At 49.9% G+C, this 18,713-nt stretch overlaps 7 protein-coding genes across 7 annotated transcripts; 2 read left to right on the top strand and 5 right to left on the bottom strand.

The window, feature by feature from the left end:
- Positions 1 to 2,041: 2,041 nt before the first annotated feature.
- On the top strand, positions 2,042 to 2,950 carry N7455_012420 (uncharacterized protein; the record flags this gene model as incomplete). Its single annotated transcript, XM_040952855.2, has 5 exons — positions 2,042 to 2,137; positions 2,191 to 2,594; positions 2,662 to 2,741; positions 2,793 to 2,823; positions 2,887 to 2,950. The coding sequence occupies 5 exons, from the start codon at positions 2,042 to 2,044 to the stop codon at positions 2,948 to 2,950; spliced, it is 675 nt and encodes a 224-aa protein (XP_040816736.2).
- Positions 2,951 to 3,328: 378 nt separating this feature from the next.
- N7455_012419 (SOS response-associated peptidase) lies at positions 3,329 to 4,617 on the bottom strand (the record flags this gene model as incomplete). The annotated part of the gene is made up of 3 exons (XM_065606882.1): positions 3,329 to 3,969; positions 4,027 to 4,540; positions 4,591 to 4,617. 3 exons carry the CDS (start codon positions 4,615 to 4,617, stop codon positions 3,329 to 3,331), a joined length of 1,182 nt encoding a protein of 393 aa, XP_065460048.1.
- Positions 4,618 to 4,926: 309 nt separating this feature from the next.
- N7455_012418 (TPR domain protein) lies at positions 4,927 to 6,384 on the top strand (the record flags this gene model as incomplete). Its single annotated transcript, XM_040952500.2, has 1 exon — positions 4,927 to 6,384. One exon carries the CDS (start codon positions 4,927 to 4,929, stop codon positions 6,382 to 6,384), a length of 1,458 nt encoding a protein of 485 aa, XP_040817030.2.
- Positions 6,385 to 6,894: 510 nt separating this feature from the next.
- On the bottom strand, positions 6,895 to 8,308 carry cpcB (40S ribosomal protein RACK1; the record flags this gene model as incomplete). The annotated part of the gene is made up of 4 exons (XM_040952676.1): positions 6,895 to 7,320; positions 7,573 to 7,890; positions 8,027 to 8,153; positions 8,229 to 8,308. 4 exons carry the CDS (start codon positions 8,306 to 8,308, stop codon positions 6,895 to 6,897), a joined length of 951 nt encoding a protein of 316 aa, XP_040816964.1.
- A 452-nt stretch (positions 8,309 to 8,760) lies between these two features.
- On the bottom strand, positions 8,761 to 9,758 carry N7455_012416 (succinate dehydrogenase assembly factor 2; the record flags this gene model as incomplete). The annotated part of the gene is made up of 2 exons (XM_040952696.2): positions 8,761 to 9,194; positions 9,311 to 9,758. 2 exons carry the CDS (start codon positions 9,756 to 9,758, stop codon positions 8,761 to 8,763), a joined length of 882 nt encoding a protein of 293 aa, XP_040816849.1.
- A 715-nt stretch (positions 9,759 to 10,473) lies between these two features.
- N7455_012415 (p24 family protein) lies at positions 10,474 to 11,399 on the bottom strand (the record flags this gene model as incomplete). Its single annotated transcript, XM_040952513.1, has 4 exons — positions 10,474 to 10,492; positions 10,555 to 10,855; positions 10,951 to 11,077; positions 11,187 to 11,399. 4 exons carry the CDS (start codon positions 11,397 to 11,399, stop codon positions 10,474 to 10,476), a joined length of 660 nt encoding a protein of 219 aa, XP_040816727.1.
- Positions 11,400 to 12,028: 629 nt separating this feature from the next.
- Positions 12,029 to 15,772, bottom strand: N7455_012414 (uncharacterized protein; the record flags this gene model as incomplete). The annotated part of the gene is made up of 1 exon (XM_040952733.2): positions 12,029 to 15,772. The coding sequence occupies one exon, from the start codon at positions 15,770 to 15,772 to the stop codon at positions 12,029 to 12,031; it is 3,744 nt and encodes a 1,247-aa protein (XP_040816807.2).
- Positions 15,773 to 18,713: the final 2,941 nt, after the last annotated feature.

The following is an 18,713-nucleotide window of genomic DNA, read 5'->3' as shown; positions in this document are numbered from 1 at the left end:
ATTTGGTAGATATACGTACTTTGTAAGTTATTGCCCAATTCTGGGTGCATTGGAGATCCTTGGGCGTACAGGTGGAGTGGTATGTACTAACTAGGGTAACTATACCGTTGCTCTTGTTGTATATGCTTGAGATTTACCAATTATCTTATTGCTATGTACAGCCAAATTGATGTAACCTCATGAAAATACATCATAAATACAAACTCGCGTCATGGCACCTTGCTGTGATTGGATGATGTTAGCTAGATACCCATACATTCCATTCCCAGTTGTGAAGAGTCTTTCCATGATCCTTTCCAAGTGCTTTGTATGGAGTAGAGAGGAATATTATAGGCATCCTGTGGCACTTGCAAATTCTTAACTGAACTGCGACTTAACTGCTATCGACATTTCTTTGTGATAGTAGCCGGGATAGTAACCAAAACAACTCCGCTTCATAAAACACATTACAAGTACCCACGTGTCGGCGCTCGGCATGCATGCATAACAAGGTTTTCAGTCAACCATGTTCAAAGTCGCAACCACGCTGAGATGTCATGAACCATATGTACGTTGCACAAGAACTTGCCGCAAGGAGTTTGAAAAATATGTCCACTGCAACACCGGAGATCGGAATAAGATCATTCATCCTCCTTGGGAATGCTACCTCCATGGAGGGCTAGAACAGTTCTTTTGTGATTTTTCCCCATTTCTCAGCTCAGCTAAAAGACACCACATGTGAGCACCCTGCATGGATACCCATTATCCCCCCCCCCCCCACCAATAACGAACAAAACGCCCAGCAATTTCAGCTGACATTTTGTTGTCAAGTGACACGAGAAAGAAGATGTCATTGTCCGAGCCATGTTTATTTCCTGTTCTCGCCAAGGTAACGGAAGGAACTCACCCCGATAGCCATGCGGTTGAAAACGCGCAGCTTGAGTAGTTGGGGCTTCACGGCAAAGACACTGGTAAATTGCTGTTTCGTCGAGGCTGCCTGATCATTGGTCCTTCGCAAGTTCTATGAGGTTGACCTAGTGAGCTTTGGGGTTAGTATTTCCACAGAATCCTTAGGGTAACAACTCCACATCCACAAAAAAGGGAAATATCATGTCGGGCAGTAATTCAAAAACGATGTAGAGATGATTGTGGTTGAGACAATAGTCCTTGCGGGCGAAGACCAACTGTCGGTTGCCTCCTTCCTGGTGCCGCCATCTGATACCTTCTGCATCAAAGTGGAGTCATCCAGCACTTCGCTTTCACCTACCTTACCATACTGCCTGACTTTTATGTGCCGCTCCACCAGGTGCCACTGACCATCAGCCACAAGATAAGCCGGAAATACCTACCTCAATTGATAGTGAGAAGACTAGACAGGGGTTCAATGATTGTCTGTATTATCCGAAGAAACATCTGACTCTGACGACCCAGATCGAACGCGTTTTGCACGGTGTCTTTGCAAGACCAGGACCCGACCACAATTGGGATCGACGGCAGCTTCTCGTGACTTCCCACTTCCATGTAGGTAGCTTACACATATAAGGTGCAACTCTGCGCTGATAACTGAAGAATCATATACTATTTGTTGAGATGATCCCATCTTCCGTTGTTTGCTTGCAGACTGAGCGTTTGTTGGTCAGATTCAGGATACAAATACCCTGCTCTTCCTAGATTGAATACAAGGGATTCTTGTTCTTATTCCTCTTCCCACAGTAGCTAATAGCTACAACACTATTTCTTGTATATAGTACCTTTGAACTGTATCTAGAACTGACAATTTCCTCCAGGGCTGGTTATGAACATGATGACTAATATATATTGAAGGCTGTCGCCCGGGCGGGAAAAGTTAATCCCATATCCGCACTTTTTGCCTGATAAAGCTGGCATCAATCGGCATACAGGTCCACTTTTCTTCCGACACATAGTCACCGCCTTTGCAACCGCCTGCCATTTCCATCGAGCTATGATCCAGCTCTCTCGAATTTGATCATATCTAACCTACTACATCCAAGGCTACTTGCTCAATTATTTACTGCCAAGTACCCTGCTATATCTACTCCCGATGTTTGCAGCAAGAACATTTGGCCGACAGGCCCAGATTATTCCCAAATGGACTCAATTCCGTTGTGTATCGACATTGGAAGGGTCTCCGCACATCGTATGCGATTGTTGCACCTCACAGAGCCCTCATTGAAGCTAAATTCTTAATAGTATGTGTTCCCAAATGATGGACCAGCAAGTGGAGCCCACATCTTGTCACTATTACCCTCCGAGCCAGTCAACCCCGACCTGGCTATCGGACTCGCGACTCAACTGCCACCAACAACGGACACCTTCAAAGAGAACCCCAAATTCCTGAATATAGTGCAAGAAGTGTGCTCAAAATATGCCCATGAAGACCCCGATGCAAAGTCTCAAGCGCAGGTCATGGTGTCCGTGGCTGGAGCGAATCTGAACTCGGGCGGCGTGTTATTAACCGGCCAGCGCGGGAGACGTCGTGGAGCCGACTCGGCCAGTGGCGCTAGTGGTCAAGGTGGTGCAGGATCGGGTGGACGTGGTGGTTGGATTCATGTCTCTGATAACAGACGGCCGCCTGACTATGGGCGGATTGCTTGGTAAGGCGCTTACCTGTGTTTCACAAGCACATCTTATTTCAAAGAAAGTTATACTAATGCCATTCAGGCCTGAGGATATGTTCGGAAGCCTTGAGGTGGATGCCAATGGTCAGTTCGTTGGAGACAATGGCAATTATCAGCCAAGTGGTATGTTTTCCAACTATATGAGACTCAACAGGCCAAGCTGACACTTAGCAGGTACCTATCGTATCCTGACCCGAGATGGAATGTAAGTATCCCCTTTCTTAGATGCCCTGTCACACTGGTATGCAATGTTGACCCATCTTTATAGTTTCGGATTGAGCCCTTTCCTCAGAGAAAAGCTGGTTCAGAAGCTACGAGAGCTTGAGAAGTGATATAATCAAAAATTGGGCACATCGCCCACAAAATCCTATGTAAAATATGTATCAACACCCAGCAGTCCACTCAGAGCTCAAAATCTTTCTTTTCCAATTCGCATCTGGTTGCTATCGACCTTTTTTGCCCAGTCTTTCTTTAACCACAATCTTCTTGCTCTTGGACTGTTCTCAAATAAACTTATCTTGTAAGTCAATTCGATTTCTTGCTTCATGGGATTGGGCTCACTCAATGCATTAAATAAAAGTGTGTCGCCTACTGAATATTGTTCGGTCATGTTCTCATTTCTGATTTGGAAAGAAAAAAATATATATCGGTCAAAAATATGGCCGACCAAACAGAAAGAGCAAGTTTCATTTGCTTCATTACATGTATTATCACTTTTTGAAGAAACTAGTAATTCGCTGCGATCCATCTGCTGCCTTTGTCCCGCTGGACTTCTTCATAGGGCTATTATGGGTAGCACTACGCAACTTCTTCTTTTGCGGCGATATCCCCGTTGGATCCGAATTGATCTTTTGCTTCTTGCTTTCCTCTACAGGTTTCGCAGTTTCCGGACTATGCTCCCTTTTAACAGCTGGCACCGGTTTGTGGGCATTGTCCTCGCTCCATTCCGAATCCTTAGTAGGGCGGTCGTCGTCTTTAACCATCTTCACTCTCGGCGACACAGTCTCCTTCTTTGGCGAGGGCTCTAGATTCTCCTTTGTTTTCGTATTGGCGAAGAAGTTTGCGATGTTGCTCTTGTTTTCCTTGCTGTCCACAGGAACAATGAAATTCGGAGAATTATTTCCGACTTTCCCAACTTCCTTGGGAACAGGATAACACTCTAGTTCGCCCTCGTATGGCTTGAGAAGTGACTGGAGCTCCTTCGACCAGGTCTTTTGGCTGGGATCCAGCCATTTCTTCATCGCCTCACTCCCGGAGTCCAGTATAACAGGCATACGTTCATGCAGGAACTTCAGGTATGAGTTAGAAGACGTCGTGATCACCGTGTACGTGTAGAGCTTCTCGTCAGAACCTATGCAAATTAATCGTCAGCCCCATCAACTCTTTATATCAAAAAGCCTAGACATGCCCTCATAAGAAACACAATCCCACAATCCAGCGAAGCACATCAACTCCCCGTCTTTGCGCCGGACAAAGTGCGGAATCTTTTCTTTGCCCCCAGGCCCCTTCTTCAGCCACTCGTAAAAGCCCTGACAGATGACAATGCATCTCTTCCGTCGCTTCATGGTAGTCCACATCCCCGAATCTTCGATCAACGAGTCATCGCGACAGTTAATTGTGCGCATCATAGATCCATAATCCGGCTGGCGCTTCGTCCAGAACGGGATGAGACCCCATTTCATGCTCTGGAGCTTGTATTTGGTAACCGTGTTGTCTTTTCCCTTTTCTAAATCTTGGTGTTGGTGCTCACTATCAGCATCTTGCTGAGCATTGTAGCTCTCCTTGTCAGCGACCTCGGCGCGATAGACAGCACCGAAGTTTCCCGGTGCAAAGTTGAATGTCTCTCTGACTGCATCGTCGTCAGGTGCTTCATCCACTTGCATGTCTTGCTCTTGCATGCGTTGTTGGATGTACGCCAAGCGCTTGGGATCGTCAGCTGGCGGACAGTCTAGGCACAGGAGCCGTAACATACCACGCCCAAAGCGTATCGTCCACACATTATCAGTATGGACCACTATATCAATTCAACAGCCAGGTCTCCACAATCAATACCGGACCAAACCAGTGCATTTTCCTGATAGAATGAGTGAAGAAAGTGAGTGCATACTCCAGCGGGCGACGTCATATGGCGGAGCGGAGCTTGGACCACCTAAAACCCGAGGGCGGGCTCTTCATCAACTCACCATATACCCTCTCCCTTCCCCTCCCCATTATCTACGTCAATTTTCCAGGTTGTTTCAGACAATCACCCGCTCAACCAAAATTAATACTTTCAAATCTCCATCGAATACCCACCCACACACTCCCAATGTTCCGCGCAGCATCACGGCGCACGAGCGTGCACGCCGCAAAACTTCTACAACAGCAACCAAAGAGTCTCGCCCGCTCAATATACATCAACAGCACCACCCGACCAACACTCCAACCCCGAATCAACAATGGCAAACCACTCGCAAGCCCCTACATCTCCGGCACGCGGCACCTCACGATCATGCAGAAAATCGGCCGCAAATACCGCGAAGCATCTAAAGGAATCTGGCGCAAGAACCCGGTTCTCATGCCTCTAGCAATCTTCTCCGTTGTCGGCGGAGCCTTCATTTTTGCCTACATCTCCTACGTGGAATTGACACGGGTCGGGCCACAGTACCACAAATTCCCACCACCGGTGGCCGACGCTCTCCGCACGGCTATCTATTACACCGAAATCGATCTCAACCCAGCCAAGGCGATGAAGGCGTACAGAGAGGCGCTGCATATAGCATTTGAGATGGGCATACACCCATACTCGGATGAGATACTTGGAATCAAGCTGCAGGTCGCCATGATGCTAGAGAAGGCTGGACTTGTGAAGCCGGCTATTGATGTGTTGGAGCGAACGAAGAACGAGACTCTAGCCTGGGTAGAGGAAGTCACAGCAGGGAACGCTGCTGCAGCGGCTGAGAAGGTGAAGCAAGCGCAGGCGCAGGTGCAGAAGACCACGGTCAGTGTCCAGGTTGACACCGAGGCGGCTAAGGAAACCGAGGAGGACTTGAAGGCAATGGCGCAGTACGAGGCTCGTCAGCGAGATAAAGCGCTCAAGAAGGTCGTTGGCATTGCGATGAAGCTTGGCGAACTTTACTCCAGTGAGTATATACAGGACGAGAAGAAAGCCGAGGTTGCGCAGGTCGCTGCTGTGGAGATCTGTCTGAAGGAAATGCACCGTCGTCAGAAGCTGGGGCTTCCTGTTGGTAGTTCTAGCGGCGGTGAGGGTTCAGACGGCGAGGCATGGCTGAACCTCACTGAAATCGCGACGGCGTTGGCTGAGCTTGCCGCTACATATACCGCCAAGGAGCGGTATGAATTGGCCATGCCGCTGTATATGCGTGCGTTGGATTTGATCCGCGCCGCTGAAGAAACTTCCATATCCTGCAAACAGGTGGTGCTACTGAACGATGTCGCTACCGCTCTGGTTGGCCAGGTTCAACTGCCCGCCAAGTCTCAACCGCAACAACCTGTTACAGCGGAGCAGACTGTTGAGGCTGCCCAGAAGTGGGCGGAGAAAGCCATTGAGGTTGCGGCGCACATTGAACCCCCGATACGTGACGAGGAGTGTGACATTACTTGTGTGGTTGCGACATATAACCTGGGCGAGCTGGCTGAGCTACAAAAGAAGCCGGCGGTCGCTAAGCAGCGCTATACCGAGGCTAAAGCATTGGCTGATGGGATCGGATATGAGGAAGGCAGTATGATGGCCAAGGAGGCCTTGAAGAGACTTGGAAAGAAATAATGAGTAGATCTGTGAAGGCCTCTCTGTTTAGCCTGATGTACATTATGTATGACCAACGTTGGAAATAGAAATCTCAGCACATTCCTGTATATCATTTGGCACTGCGCGAAGAGGTACATCCGGCGGCTACTATAGCATTGTCCTACAAGAGTTACACAAGGGAGGATGAATGAAGACAAATATATAACATGAAAGACATACGGGTACGACGATTTTACAAGAGATTTTCAATAAGAAAAATAGGAAACATTTTGATGCCTTAACTGGTATTAGAACATCACACGTCTTGTACAAGATTCCATACATTTTCCATGCGGATCAAGTAGGCTAAGACATGTCAGAAAACCTCCAGGCCGGGGACGACTCAGTCCCGGCGAGAAGTGCTTCATTGCTCGTGGCTCATACATCCCAAACCAATGCTCTTCTGGCCATATCTTTTGAACTTTTTTTCAATTCCCTTGTCAATAGATCAAAAAGAGGCTCCTCAAGCTCCGATACAACAACTCAAATCTATGCGCGCGACATAACACCCCAGGCACGGATCTTGTTGTCGGTGTAACCGGCGAACAGGGTCTGGCCGTCAGCGGACCAGGCCAAGCTGATGCACTCGGGGTCACGGCTCTTCTTGCCCTTCTCAACGAACTCAGGCTTGAGCTCATCAACCTTGCTCTTCTTCTCGAGGTCGAAGATGGTGATGGAGCTGCTGGTGGCAGCGCACAGCCAGTAGCGGTTGGGGGAGAAGACGAGAGCGTGGATCTCATCGCCAGCGGAGAGGGAGTAGAGGTGCTTGGACTCGTTAAGGTCCCAGAGCATGGTGGTACCGTCCTTGCCACCGGAGGCGCAGAGGGATCCGTCGGGGGAGATGGTGACGGTGTTGATGTATCCGGTGTGACCGATGTGGTCGGTCTGGAGACGGCAGGAAGCGAGCTCCCAAACCTAGACGCGTATCAAATGTTAGCGTCGATACCCTCATAAAGAATGTCAAGTGTCAAGGAAAATTTTTTCCAATCCTTCTCTCGTTCAATAAAAAACAAAAAATTGTTGCTGTGCCCATCAGGCAAATTGGGTGAAAAATTGTCTCATGGCCCCGAAGGGCTCTGAAGTAGCAAATACGTTTATGCAAACATCACGCGGGCAAAGCAAGGCGGGGAGGAAATTCTGCAGGGAAATTCGGGATCGATAGCGTACCTTGACGAGCTTGTCCCAGCCAGCGGAGACAATGACGGGGTTCTGGGGGTTGGGGCTGAAGCGAACGCAGGAAACCCACTCGGTGTGGCCCTTGTCGGTGATGGTGAACTTGCAGTCACCGAGGGTGTTCCACAGCTTGATGGAGCGGTCACGGGAACCGGAGACGATCTGACGGTTGTCGGCGGAGAACGAGACGGACAGAACATCGTTGGTGTGGCCGACGAAAGTGCGGGTGGTGTTACCGGTGGAGAGCTCCCAGAGACGGAGAGACTTATCCCACGAGGCGGACAGAGCGTAGGCACCATCGGAGGAGATCACCTATAACGCAGACAAGACCATCGGTCAGCCAAAACCATTCCATCTTTTTTTTTTTTTTGCGAAATGCGCCATCCAAATCCATCTGTCGCATCCAATGGTTTGTGGGTGTGGTTCATTCGGGAGAAGAAAAACGTACACAGTCAGAGACGATGTGCGAGTGACCCTCGAGGCTGCGCTTGGGGTAACCGTAGGCCTGCTCATCACGGGTAAGGTTCCAGATGATCAGGGTCTTGTCGCGGGATGCGGACAGCAGCATGTTGGGGCTATCATCAAGAATTCAAGTCAGAATTTTGTCCCTTCAAAAATTCAATCTTCCGATCGGGACAGGTCGTTCTTACTTCTCCAGGGAGGTGGCAAGGGAAGTAACCCAGCCATTGTGGCCCTCAAGGGTGCCGCGAAGAACCAGCTGCTCAGCCATGATGGGAATGAGACAATGAAGGAGAGAGAGGGATGGGCGGAGATTGTCGTTGACTCTGGGGGGTGAGGTAAAATCGAGATGGGAGGCAGACGTGCCCGCTCAAGCCCTAAGCCGCTTCGCTGCTCTCCTTGTGTGGTTCCGTGGAGCCCTAATACTAAGCGAATAGATCACATGACTTGCATCTATACAGAGCTCCGGGCATCGACTACGATGTAAGAGATAAAGAATTGAATGTCGATTTGCCTTGAAGTTCTTTCTGTTATATTTCAAATTAACAATTGTTTTACTTTCTATCCAAATCTGTGAAATCTACACCCATTGAACCCAATACCATCAAATATACAACATTCTTAATACACGCCTTCTACTATGGACAATATGACCACTATGACGAACTATAGTACAGTTTTGAAATCGACAAGCTTCCCGAGTTCAATCTCTTCCAAAGGCTCTTACGAGTTAAACACCTGAACATCAGGCATTCTTCCCAAGCCACCACCGCCAGTCTTCTTATTCTTGGCCTTCTCAAAGCCAGTAGCACTTTTATCGCGAACATGCTCTCTGAGTAGTGTGAGAACCTCAGAGCCCTGCCAGCGCGACGGAACAGGCCGGTAAGCCGCTCTGAAAGCTCCAATAGTCTGCGCCCATTCACCGCTCTTGGCACCGGTCTCCTTCCAGGTCTCGGTGATGGTATCCTCCTTAGGAGCGGAGGGTGAGATCTCCTCTGGCGGGTCCTGTGTCGCCCAGTAGTAGATGTCCCAGTCGTTCTCGTCGAGGAAGCTGTCGTACTCCACGAGCTGGTCGTAGTCCATCTTGCCCAGGTAGACATCTGCGAAGGTCGAGAGGAGCAGGTCTGACTCCAGGATTCCGCGCTTGCGGCTTTGGTCTGGGGTAGAGTTGGTTAGCTTGGATGGTTCTTGGTATATCGATTGATGCATCAGATCCTCGGCTTTAACATCGGGGTTTATGTGCAGGCATGCATGCATGGGAACGGGTACGAACATAGCAGACGTGCCCTCTTCGTGGCAAGCTCCTCCCCAACTCTCTTCAAAGGCTCAACCTTAAACGTAATACCCTCCATCTCACCAACGCCAAGCTCGGGCTTCTGCGCCCCGTTATCCTGGCGACCACCGGTGAAATGCTCAATCCTTCCGGGGTACGGATCAGACGGTCTGTAGTTGGGGTCGACGGAGTTCAGCATCTCCGGTGGCGGCGGCTTCTGCCCAACATTGGGGAAGTCCTTTGTCATGGTGGAGGTTGTGTTTGGAATGAATTGGTTCGGGACCTTGTTGGCCTGGTTTGCGCGGTGTGCCTTTACCTCCGGGGCAGCTTCATCGCCATCTTTGAGGCGTAGAGCTGTTGCGCCGAATTGGCGGTTTAGTCTTGTGATTGTGCTTAGGGATGATGGCACTGGTCGCGCGAGGCGATGGAGTATACGTGGGGCGGACATCTTGCTGTACAGTACCCTATAGAGAGAGAGAGTTGGGACTTTCTTTCCTCTAGGGATGAGGAGTTGGCGTTTGATGCTCGGCTTTGACATCATCCGGTGTAATAGCCCGGGGAACCGAAAAGCTCCTGCAATGCCCGGTGTTTGTTTTGTTTGCAACACTAAACATTCCACTAAGAGGCCGTGGATTACACACTTCTCGACACAGCGTAGTTCCATAGGTTCTATGTGTCTATTGGGGCCTTTTGGGGCTTAAAACTGGCTCACTCTTGTTTGCTGTCTTGGCTGTCTGTTGTTTTTGTTTCATCAAACTCAGATTCCCTCTGCAAGATGCCGACCTAGATCTATACACTGACCCAACATAAACATGTAAAGCTCCCTTAGGACTACCTACAAGGTGCTTACTATATAGACAGTACTTTACCAGCATGGGTTGATATTAATCCATCCATGAATACTCGGGCAATACCTCATTGGTCGAAAAAGAGCCCTGTAAAGTATAGGTAGCTAACCAACCATCCCCAAGATATCACATGCAAGAAACGGAAAATATTATTAGCGCCAGGCTGCAGAAAGCATGGTGTACATTTTATATCATTGAGATCATGACTGTTGAACAGAATGCCACTCGACATTAGAGCAAAAGGATTGCAATGCAACCGCTGCAAAACCAAAAAAAGAACCATCAAAGATGCAACCATTCCATGGACTAGTAAATCTAAATAAGGTGCTTAGATCTGCAAGAATCGAATAGTCAGTAACCAATTCCAGCTTCCACCACAACCACAATACGACGTACCTGAAGTAAGCCCTCAGGTAAACAACCTGCCAAGCACCAAGCCCGATAAGCATACCCATGGTCCCGAAAGCGAACCACTTCACGCGCTCATTGGTGCTCTCATTGGTATCACGCAAACGCTGCTCACGGGCACGCAGGTACTCCATCTCGGTAACGATATCGGCAACCATCTCTTCGATGCGGCGGAGGTCTGTCTCGACGGGCTTGAGCTTCTCCTGCGACTGGATGCTGTTCCAGTCGCGGGCATCGGCGCCAATGTCGACATCAAGCTCGATGGGGCGGGAGGGGTTCTGGATGGTATCTGATGTGGTGGTATCATTTTAGTATGACTTTCTCTTTAACTCCGGCTTTTTCCCCGGTGGATTGTTCGTGTTGTTCGAGGGGATTACCACTTACTGTGGCCGACAAGTAGGTTCTCGAAGCAGACGTCGAAAGCCGTGTCCGCGGGGGAAGTGAAGATCTGACGCGTCTCGCCAACAACATCCTTAGGACGGCCGTGGTCATTGCCCATCGCGTCCTTGATCTACACGGAGAAAATAATTAGTCGTAGTTCACAATTCAGCGGTTTGGCATCCAAGTCCCAGTAGACTCAGGACGAAATCCCATCCACATCCAGGAATAATTCCACATACATGAACATTGACCTTCTGGCCATCACCCTTCGTACCGCCAACGATAGCAGTGACAACAACGAGCTGGTCCTTCGAGACGAAGTTGCGAATGCATCGCTCGTTCTTGCCGCCGCCGGAGGTGGCGACGAGGTCGAATTTTAGGGCACTGGCAAGCTGAACGAAGACAAAGAGGAAGCCAAGGATGGCCCTCATAGTGAGTGGTGAGGTGCCCATTGTTGCGGCGTTGAATTGGCGGTTGTAAACACGGATGCTTGCTGCTGTTGATGACACCTGGTAAGGGGAGAGGGGATTAACTTTGTTCCGGTGTTACGGGCTAAGATCTATACTTCGACAGTTTATTGTTTCACACAGCAAATATTGCTGTGGTCTAATTGTTTAGTATTTATATAAGCTGGGTTCTTACTATTTATTGGATGTATGGTGTTCACAGAAGAATGAAATGGTTTGTGATTGTCAGGGCATTGAAAATAGCCCAAGTATTGGCATGGTATCTCGAAATCCACGAAAGCAATCAAAGCTCAACAAAGAGACAAAATAGAAAACCCCGAAGTCCGTATTAATCGTTCAGTGCCACGCAAAGAGGTAGACAGTAAAGTGACGCATGAAAGCGCAAGAGAAAATAAGAAAAAGCCACCTGGTCGTAGCCATAGTAAAAAATAAGGAAAAGAGGACATGACTCTATGTGAACAAAGTAAGGGAAAATAATGATAAAGATGGCAGTGTGCTATTGCACAACAAGAAAGGCCAAAGCGATGGACATGATATGTAGATCGTTAGATGAATTGGAACGCTCAGCAAAGCAAGACATTAGTCGAGAATGTCGTCAGGATACTCTCAGCCCATTAGGCCTCGACCTTCTTTCGGCGCGTGAAGAAACGGGAGAAGCCACTGTCCTTCGACTTAGATCCTATTGATGCTGGTGAAGACCGCATAGGGGCCGGAGGAGGCCCAGTATTTCGGAGGAAATCCGCCAAATCACCGGTGTCGGTCTGGCGGTTTGAGATAGAAGGCATGGTGCCATTGTTACGCTCCTGTCCAACCTTGGCAGAGTAGTTGGATTGGACCTTGGTGGGGGCGTTTTGTGTGCGCGAGGAATTTTGAGAGGTACGGAGCAGGCGGGCCTTCATTCCCGATGCACCGGGGAGACCATTTGATGCAGGAGTATTAACTGCAAATGGCTGTGGGGATTGTTCGGAGGGGGGAGGGGGAGGAGCGCTGCGCAGGAAATCCATCAAGCTCTCCTCCTCACGTCTGGGCTTGGGGTTCGCTTCCTGTTCCAGAAGCTCTTCTAGAAGCGCATCATCGTCATCGTCGTCGATGGCGTAGGGATCTGGAGCACGGCGTTGCTTCCGAACTGGCTGGGGCTCGTCGAAGTCCGTAGTGCTTCCCGATACCGTAGCCTTGTTTCTGTTTGAATCCAGCAACCCGGACCGCGAACCAAGAGATGTCAAGGATTTATTGGGCGTAGATCCATTACCGGTGCTGACGAAAGACCTGGTGGTGTTATCCAGCTGAAGATCATCCGAATCGATGGTATTGCGGAAAGGTGCAACTGCCCGAGGAATCCGGTGACCACCTCCAGGCATAGGAGGTCCCTCGCGGATGAAGTCGATGAGGTCCGAAGTCTGAGATCCTCTCGTCTCAGCAGAGCGAGCTTGAAGCTTAGGTCGGTTTCCACGGGAGGTAGTGGAAAGGGTTGATGGAGGGCGAACAGGCCGCGCGCTCTCGGCAGAGATAGAGGTCTTGGACTCGGACGGCTCACTAGCAGGGCCACTCGATCTCATGAATTCCGCAAAGTCGCGTGTCGAATCCGAGGGCGCGATTCGCGCATCCCGCGCCTGCCCCATCTTGCTAGACCTCGAAGTTGATGACATGTTGGTCAAGCGCGTAGTAAGTGGGATGTGCTTGGGTGACTCAATGGATTTGGTATGGGAGATTGGAGACATCTCTCCGGTTGTCCTTGAGGAAACCGAAGTGTGAGGGCGGTGTTTATCTTCGCCTGGTGGTGCAGTGGTATTTAGGAAATCAGCCAGGTCGGAGACGCCTGCCGTCTCTGATCGAGGAACTGATCGGTTGGGCAGGTCAGGGAAGGTCATTTCCCTCACACTTCGGGGAGTGAGGGTGTAATGGATAGTTTCATCACTGTTGATCAACTTGTCCAAATCGGCAATTTCGTTGTCTACAGAGTCTACGCTCCCGCCCGATGCGCGGCTTGTTTCAGACGAGCTGCGCATGCGGGGCGAACCAGATTCACCCTGTGGTCGACTCATGATACCCTTCAATTTGTTGGACACCTGCGATGTGGTGGAGCCGGCAGTCACTGGACGCGTATTCTCGCGAGCACTGCCGAAGCTCCCAGACCGACGCGTCTTACTGATGATAGAGGAAGACATCGATGGCCGAGACATGCGCTGAACAGCCGCTCGTTCAACTGCCGAGGCGGATGCGGAAGAGGTTCGGTTGCTGGCTGTGACCTCCAACGGAGCAGGTCTGGGGCGAGATTTCGATCGCTGCGAACTACCTGAACCAGAAGTTGGGCGAGGGATGTCGGCAGGGAGATATTTTGAAGACTTTGCCGTTTCGGTGCATTCTTCCGATAGCCGAGTCGACGGGGTGGTGGCCACAGTCATGTTATTCTGGTTATCGGTCGCATCATGATCGATACAAGATGTGATAGCCTCGATGGGGGGTGCGGGTGGAGCCGGCGTGGTCTCAACCCCTTGCATTGAAGGCTGGCTCTCCGCAACAGCTTGCATTTCAGAGTCGCTAGTCTGGTCAGAGATCGACCTTGCATTCAGTAGACTGGCATCCCTGGGGGATTGGCGTTTTGGTCGGTGTATCGTCGAAGTCAATTTAGGCTTTTCACCCAACCCAGTGCCCTCAAGCACTTCTGGGTCTTTCTGATTCGACCGATCGCCCAAGGATACGAGGGAGACGCGAGCACTATTGGATTGATCAGTCATAGCGTCTTCATCTTGTGCTATAGCGCGCAAGGATGCAATCGTCTCGCCGACTGCAGGAGGCGCCTCCTCTTCTTCTTCATGCAAGATCGACATTCTCGTATTCTCGGAAGCTTCTTCTGCTGCAGGTTCGAATGACGGCGTCTCTTCGTGCTCTGGGGTGACAGAAATGCCAGGGGTAGTTTCGGCTGCATCCACATATTCTGCCGATTCATCATCCTCGTACATAGTCTCCAGTTGCTTCTTCTCCGATGCGGTAGGTGATGGGTGGTCTGTTGGGGACTCTGGCTCCTCCTCGGGGGACTCGGGCGGGGGTGGCCCATTAGGTAGAGACCTCGTACGAACATGGCGGATTGAGTTGCCGGGTTCAATAGCTGACGCACTCACGGGCGAGCTGTTTGCTGAACCTGGAGATTTTGGCACAAGCGAGGGCGATGAAAAGACCATCAGACTGCGCGGTCGCACCTTGTGAGCAACAACGGCCTCCATGGTCTGTATCTCTCCATCTAGATCGCCAATGTAGCCCGGGACCTCGATCTCTTGAACATCGTAATCGCTAGTCGGCAAGGGGACAGTGGCGGGATCGAAAGGTGGGGGAATCGCCACTGGGAGAGGCTCCTTGGGAGTCACTGGTTCCTCGATTGTCACAATGCTGCTCTTTCGGCTGTTTGCCAGGGAATATCCACGTGGCCGGAATGATTCACGAGATAGTGTTCGAGAAAGAGTGGTTCCGCGTCTGCGCTGCCTCCACGTGCGCCACAGGCGACCCAAGGTTGCATTCAGGGCCAACTTCTCCATATCGAGATCTTCCACCACAAGTCGGTCGATTCTTTTTCGTTCGTCTCCAGATCCACTGAACTCATCACCACCATTGTTGAGCTGTGCCGACAAACGAGACCGCGCTGTCTCGCCGGCAATGACGAGTGCGCGCTCGCCAATGTATTCGATGATCGAGGTAAGGAAAATAGAAGCTGCAGGTGTAATATTGTCGACATGACTGGTAAATCTGCGTGGTGCTCCTTCGGTTTCCCCAAGACTATCCTGTGCGATAAACTCGTCTTCGTCATCCTCTTCCATGTCGCCCAGTCGTGTGTAGACCATGCATCGCAGACGGGTTAACTTCCATGAGCGTACTGGATCAAAATCGCCGCCGGGCTGCTGGCCGCCGCGGAATTCGGTCTGCTCATCGTCCGCTCCGCCCATATATTCGTTCAACTCTTCCTCGGCTGAGGTCACAACTTCCTTGGCCAAGCGAGGCTTCAATACATCGGCCATGGCGGGTCGAACGCATGCGAGCTGCGTGGACTTTGACGAAGCGAGAATATTAAACAAGAGGTTGTCGAGGAATCCGTTCAGGAGTGATAACGCGGCCGGGGTCACCAGCGCCGTGGCGCCGGCGCCGGTTTCCTCATCCTCGGCGACAAAATCGGCGGCGTTGAACTCCTGGTCGGCAGAAATGATCTCTGAGGCCGCAGATGGCGAGATGAACGCCGGGGCCGGTGTCACGGACGGTGGAGACATGAGATTGATCCGAGAAAACTGCGAATCGCTAGAAACGACGCTGGGGCTGCGCGAACGGGACGCGGCCCCAGTATCCAGGAAGTCGGGTGCTTTGGTAGATTGCATTGTGTACCCCGGGTATATTTAGGTCGAGGGCTCGAGGACTCGAGAGCTTTGGTTGCCTCTTTTTCTGTGTTCCTTCGCAGACCTCGATTTGGACGGAAGGCGCTGGGTAGAAATCGAAATTTCTAAATCATCCTGTATTCCCAGGAACGTCAGTCTGACACGATTCTGCGGGTGAAATCTGACTTGGGTGAAATTGGGGGCTTGTACGACTGCATGCGCAACTTCGCCCCGGCGGCCCCCGTGACGATGGAGGGGTGGATTTCCAACTTACCCGTTTTAATCAGAGATGCGATCAGTGCTCATACCGCATTGGCATAGGGAAAGTAAAAAGAAGCCAAAGAATAAGAGAGGATTACCCGTGAAGGCCAGGAGCGAGAGAGTCAGGAGTAATTATTCTATCCGAGTCAAGTGGATACTTGGGAACATTCGGGGTCGACTACCGAATAATTTATGGAGCAGCTGCAATTGTATACAAATCTTACAAGCTTACCGGATTACACTTTTCTTTTGGGGTTGCATTGTAAAGACCCCTGTAGCTTATTTAGGTTATTCCTCTATTTTAAATACCATCGCCTATTCACCTATAGATATATGGAGTACGGAGTATATTTTAGGCAGTTACTGTACTATGTGTGTCTTATTGAAGAGCTATTCAAAGACGGCCTTCCCCCTTATTGGGACTAGAAAGAAAAACCTGGAAGCCTTGGAAAGAAACCGATCGCAATCGCGCCCCAAAGAAAAAAAAAAAACAAAAAAACAGAACAATGTTCCAGCGATCGGCACGCTAAAGTGCCCCGCTCGCACCTCGTTTCAGGCCTGATTGGTTGTGGGCAGCCAATCATTGAATGAAGTTCCATGGATTCGGGCGGCGGGGGGAACTTAGTTAGGCTTTAGCGCCATTCCCTTCTGGTACAATTATTGATATGTGCCTCGATTTATTTTTTAAAAAAAGCAGTTGGCCCCAGGTGCGTGCAGGGTATTTTGTAAATGGGCTTTTAAGGTGTGTTTCGGGAATTATTTGTAATTATGATATCTGATATCGAGATATCTCATTTAATTATGACCCGCTAATACTACGGGGCACAATCGGTAGTGCATCTCTTAGCGCATAACATCCTTTTTCCACACGTTCCTCAGCCGTTCCACAGGTCCCAGGGGCACACGAGGATAAGCCTGTGGCGTACAAACGCCATGCTAGGGCCCCATTTTCGAGTTTCTAGAAACTTTATGTATACATATTGCACAATTTGAAACCTTGGAACACTTTAGAATCTGAGACAAATATCCCAAATTATATCAATTTCCCCAATCAGCATCTGCTTAGGTGGCCCCCGATGTACAGTAACGCGCACCTGTCCGGGTAGCCGTACCTGATCTGAACCACTTGTTTATCAACTCTGGATCCTCCAATCAATTCCTTCGCCGACCTCCCACCTGTGGAAGCACACTATATTCATTTTTTTTTTTAGAACTCCTGGGGTCCTCCAATCTACCTATATGAGCGAATAAGAAGCTGAGAATGCCATCTCATTATATATTGTACATATGTTGTATCTGAAAACGTGATAATACGAAGCACAAAAAGGGTCGGGATGTACGGAGTACTCCGTACCCACCTGAGCACACAATATCGGAGATGACAGGACTTCGGGTCAAGTGGGCCCATGTGGCAATGAACAATAGGGTTAGGGCGACTATTGCCAGATGCTCCAGGGCATAGCGCGCACTAGCAGTAACTAACGATCACAATGGATAGTATCACAATAAGACCCGAGTCATGCAAGAATATCCCGAGCTTCCTACAGAGATCCCGGAAAAAGCAACGAAGAAAGGTACAGCGCACAGCGCACAAAATGTTATTGCACCTTGCAGAGCTGCTCTATAGATCCAGTGATATATCAGATCCCATCCTCATGCATATTCTCTGATCTGTCCCACCCTGAAGCCCTAGAATCAGCTTACTAGGTACACCATCAACATCCTAGGACCTCGTCCAAGTACCTGTTTCACCCCATCTCAAGCAAGAGTCACCCGTATCACACGACCAAACACTAAACGTTGTACTCCGTAGCCAGCATTGAAATATGGTCATCTTTATTCTGTGCTGATTCCCCGAATAAGCTGTCCCCATGGCCCAGTCTGCATTTCCATCCCCAATGATCCCATCGCACCATAGCATGCGTGGCTATGACTACACTTCGGAATCACCATCAGACAAAAACTTAGTTCCCCTAGCGACCCCTGTCCCGAGAACCAACGTACGTACCCCATCCCCGAACTCCATCGTTGGAGCCAATATACCCCATACGGGAAGAAAGACGCTCCACTCTGTTCCCTAGCTGTCAAAACCCTTCATGACAATCCTTCAGGGCTCCACAGTCTAGCGTGTACGGGGACTTCAATCAAGCTACGAATCCTGCCATGATCGACAGAGCACTGGGTATTCGGATTGATAGGTTGGCCGAACATCTCCGCGATTTCTTCCTCGTCTGTCTATTTCTCCGTCGGACACTTCACGCTTGAGAGCCATACAACATGGATGACATAGTACAGGGTTCGGAATATATTGTATGCACTACCGTACATAATTTCTATTATTGGTTCCTCAATAGTCAACCCGCACGCTATGCTGCAGAATATCTTCCGGGTGAGGAAAGTCGTGATCGTCAATGATCGACACTGAGTACCAAGGACGAGATAAATGACAGAAAAGAGAACTCAAAAGCCTGTTTCGACCAGGTCATATTCACCGCATCGTTCTCAAAGCCTAAACGAAACCCCCCTACTCCGTATAGTGTATCTTTTACCTTTCCAAGCCTGTTCTCCGTGCTGTCTGTGCTCTACGCCGTTGTGATCGACAGATTTAATTAAAAACGGCTGTCGACACTTCGATTTTAGATATGCACGAGTCGTTTTATATGATACGTTACGTTGTTGTGGC

Source organism: Penicillium solitum, assembly GCF_028829755.1.
Source record: "Penicillium solitum strain IBT 25940 chromosome Unknown utg000009l_segment0_segment0, whole genome shotgun sequence".
In the NCBI taxonomy this organism is placed as follows: domain Eukaryota; kingdom Fungi; phylum Ascomycota; class Eurotiomycetes; order Eurotiales; family Aspergillaceae; genus Penicillium; species Penicillium solitum.
Note: the sequence above shows the minus strand (reverse complement) of the source record. Positions and strands in the feature narration are given on the sequence as shown.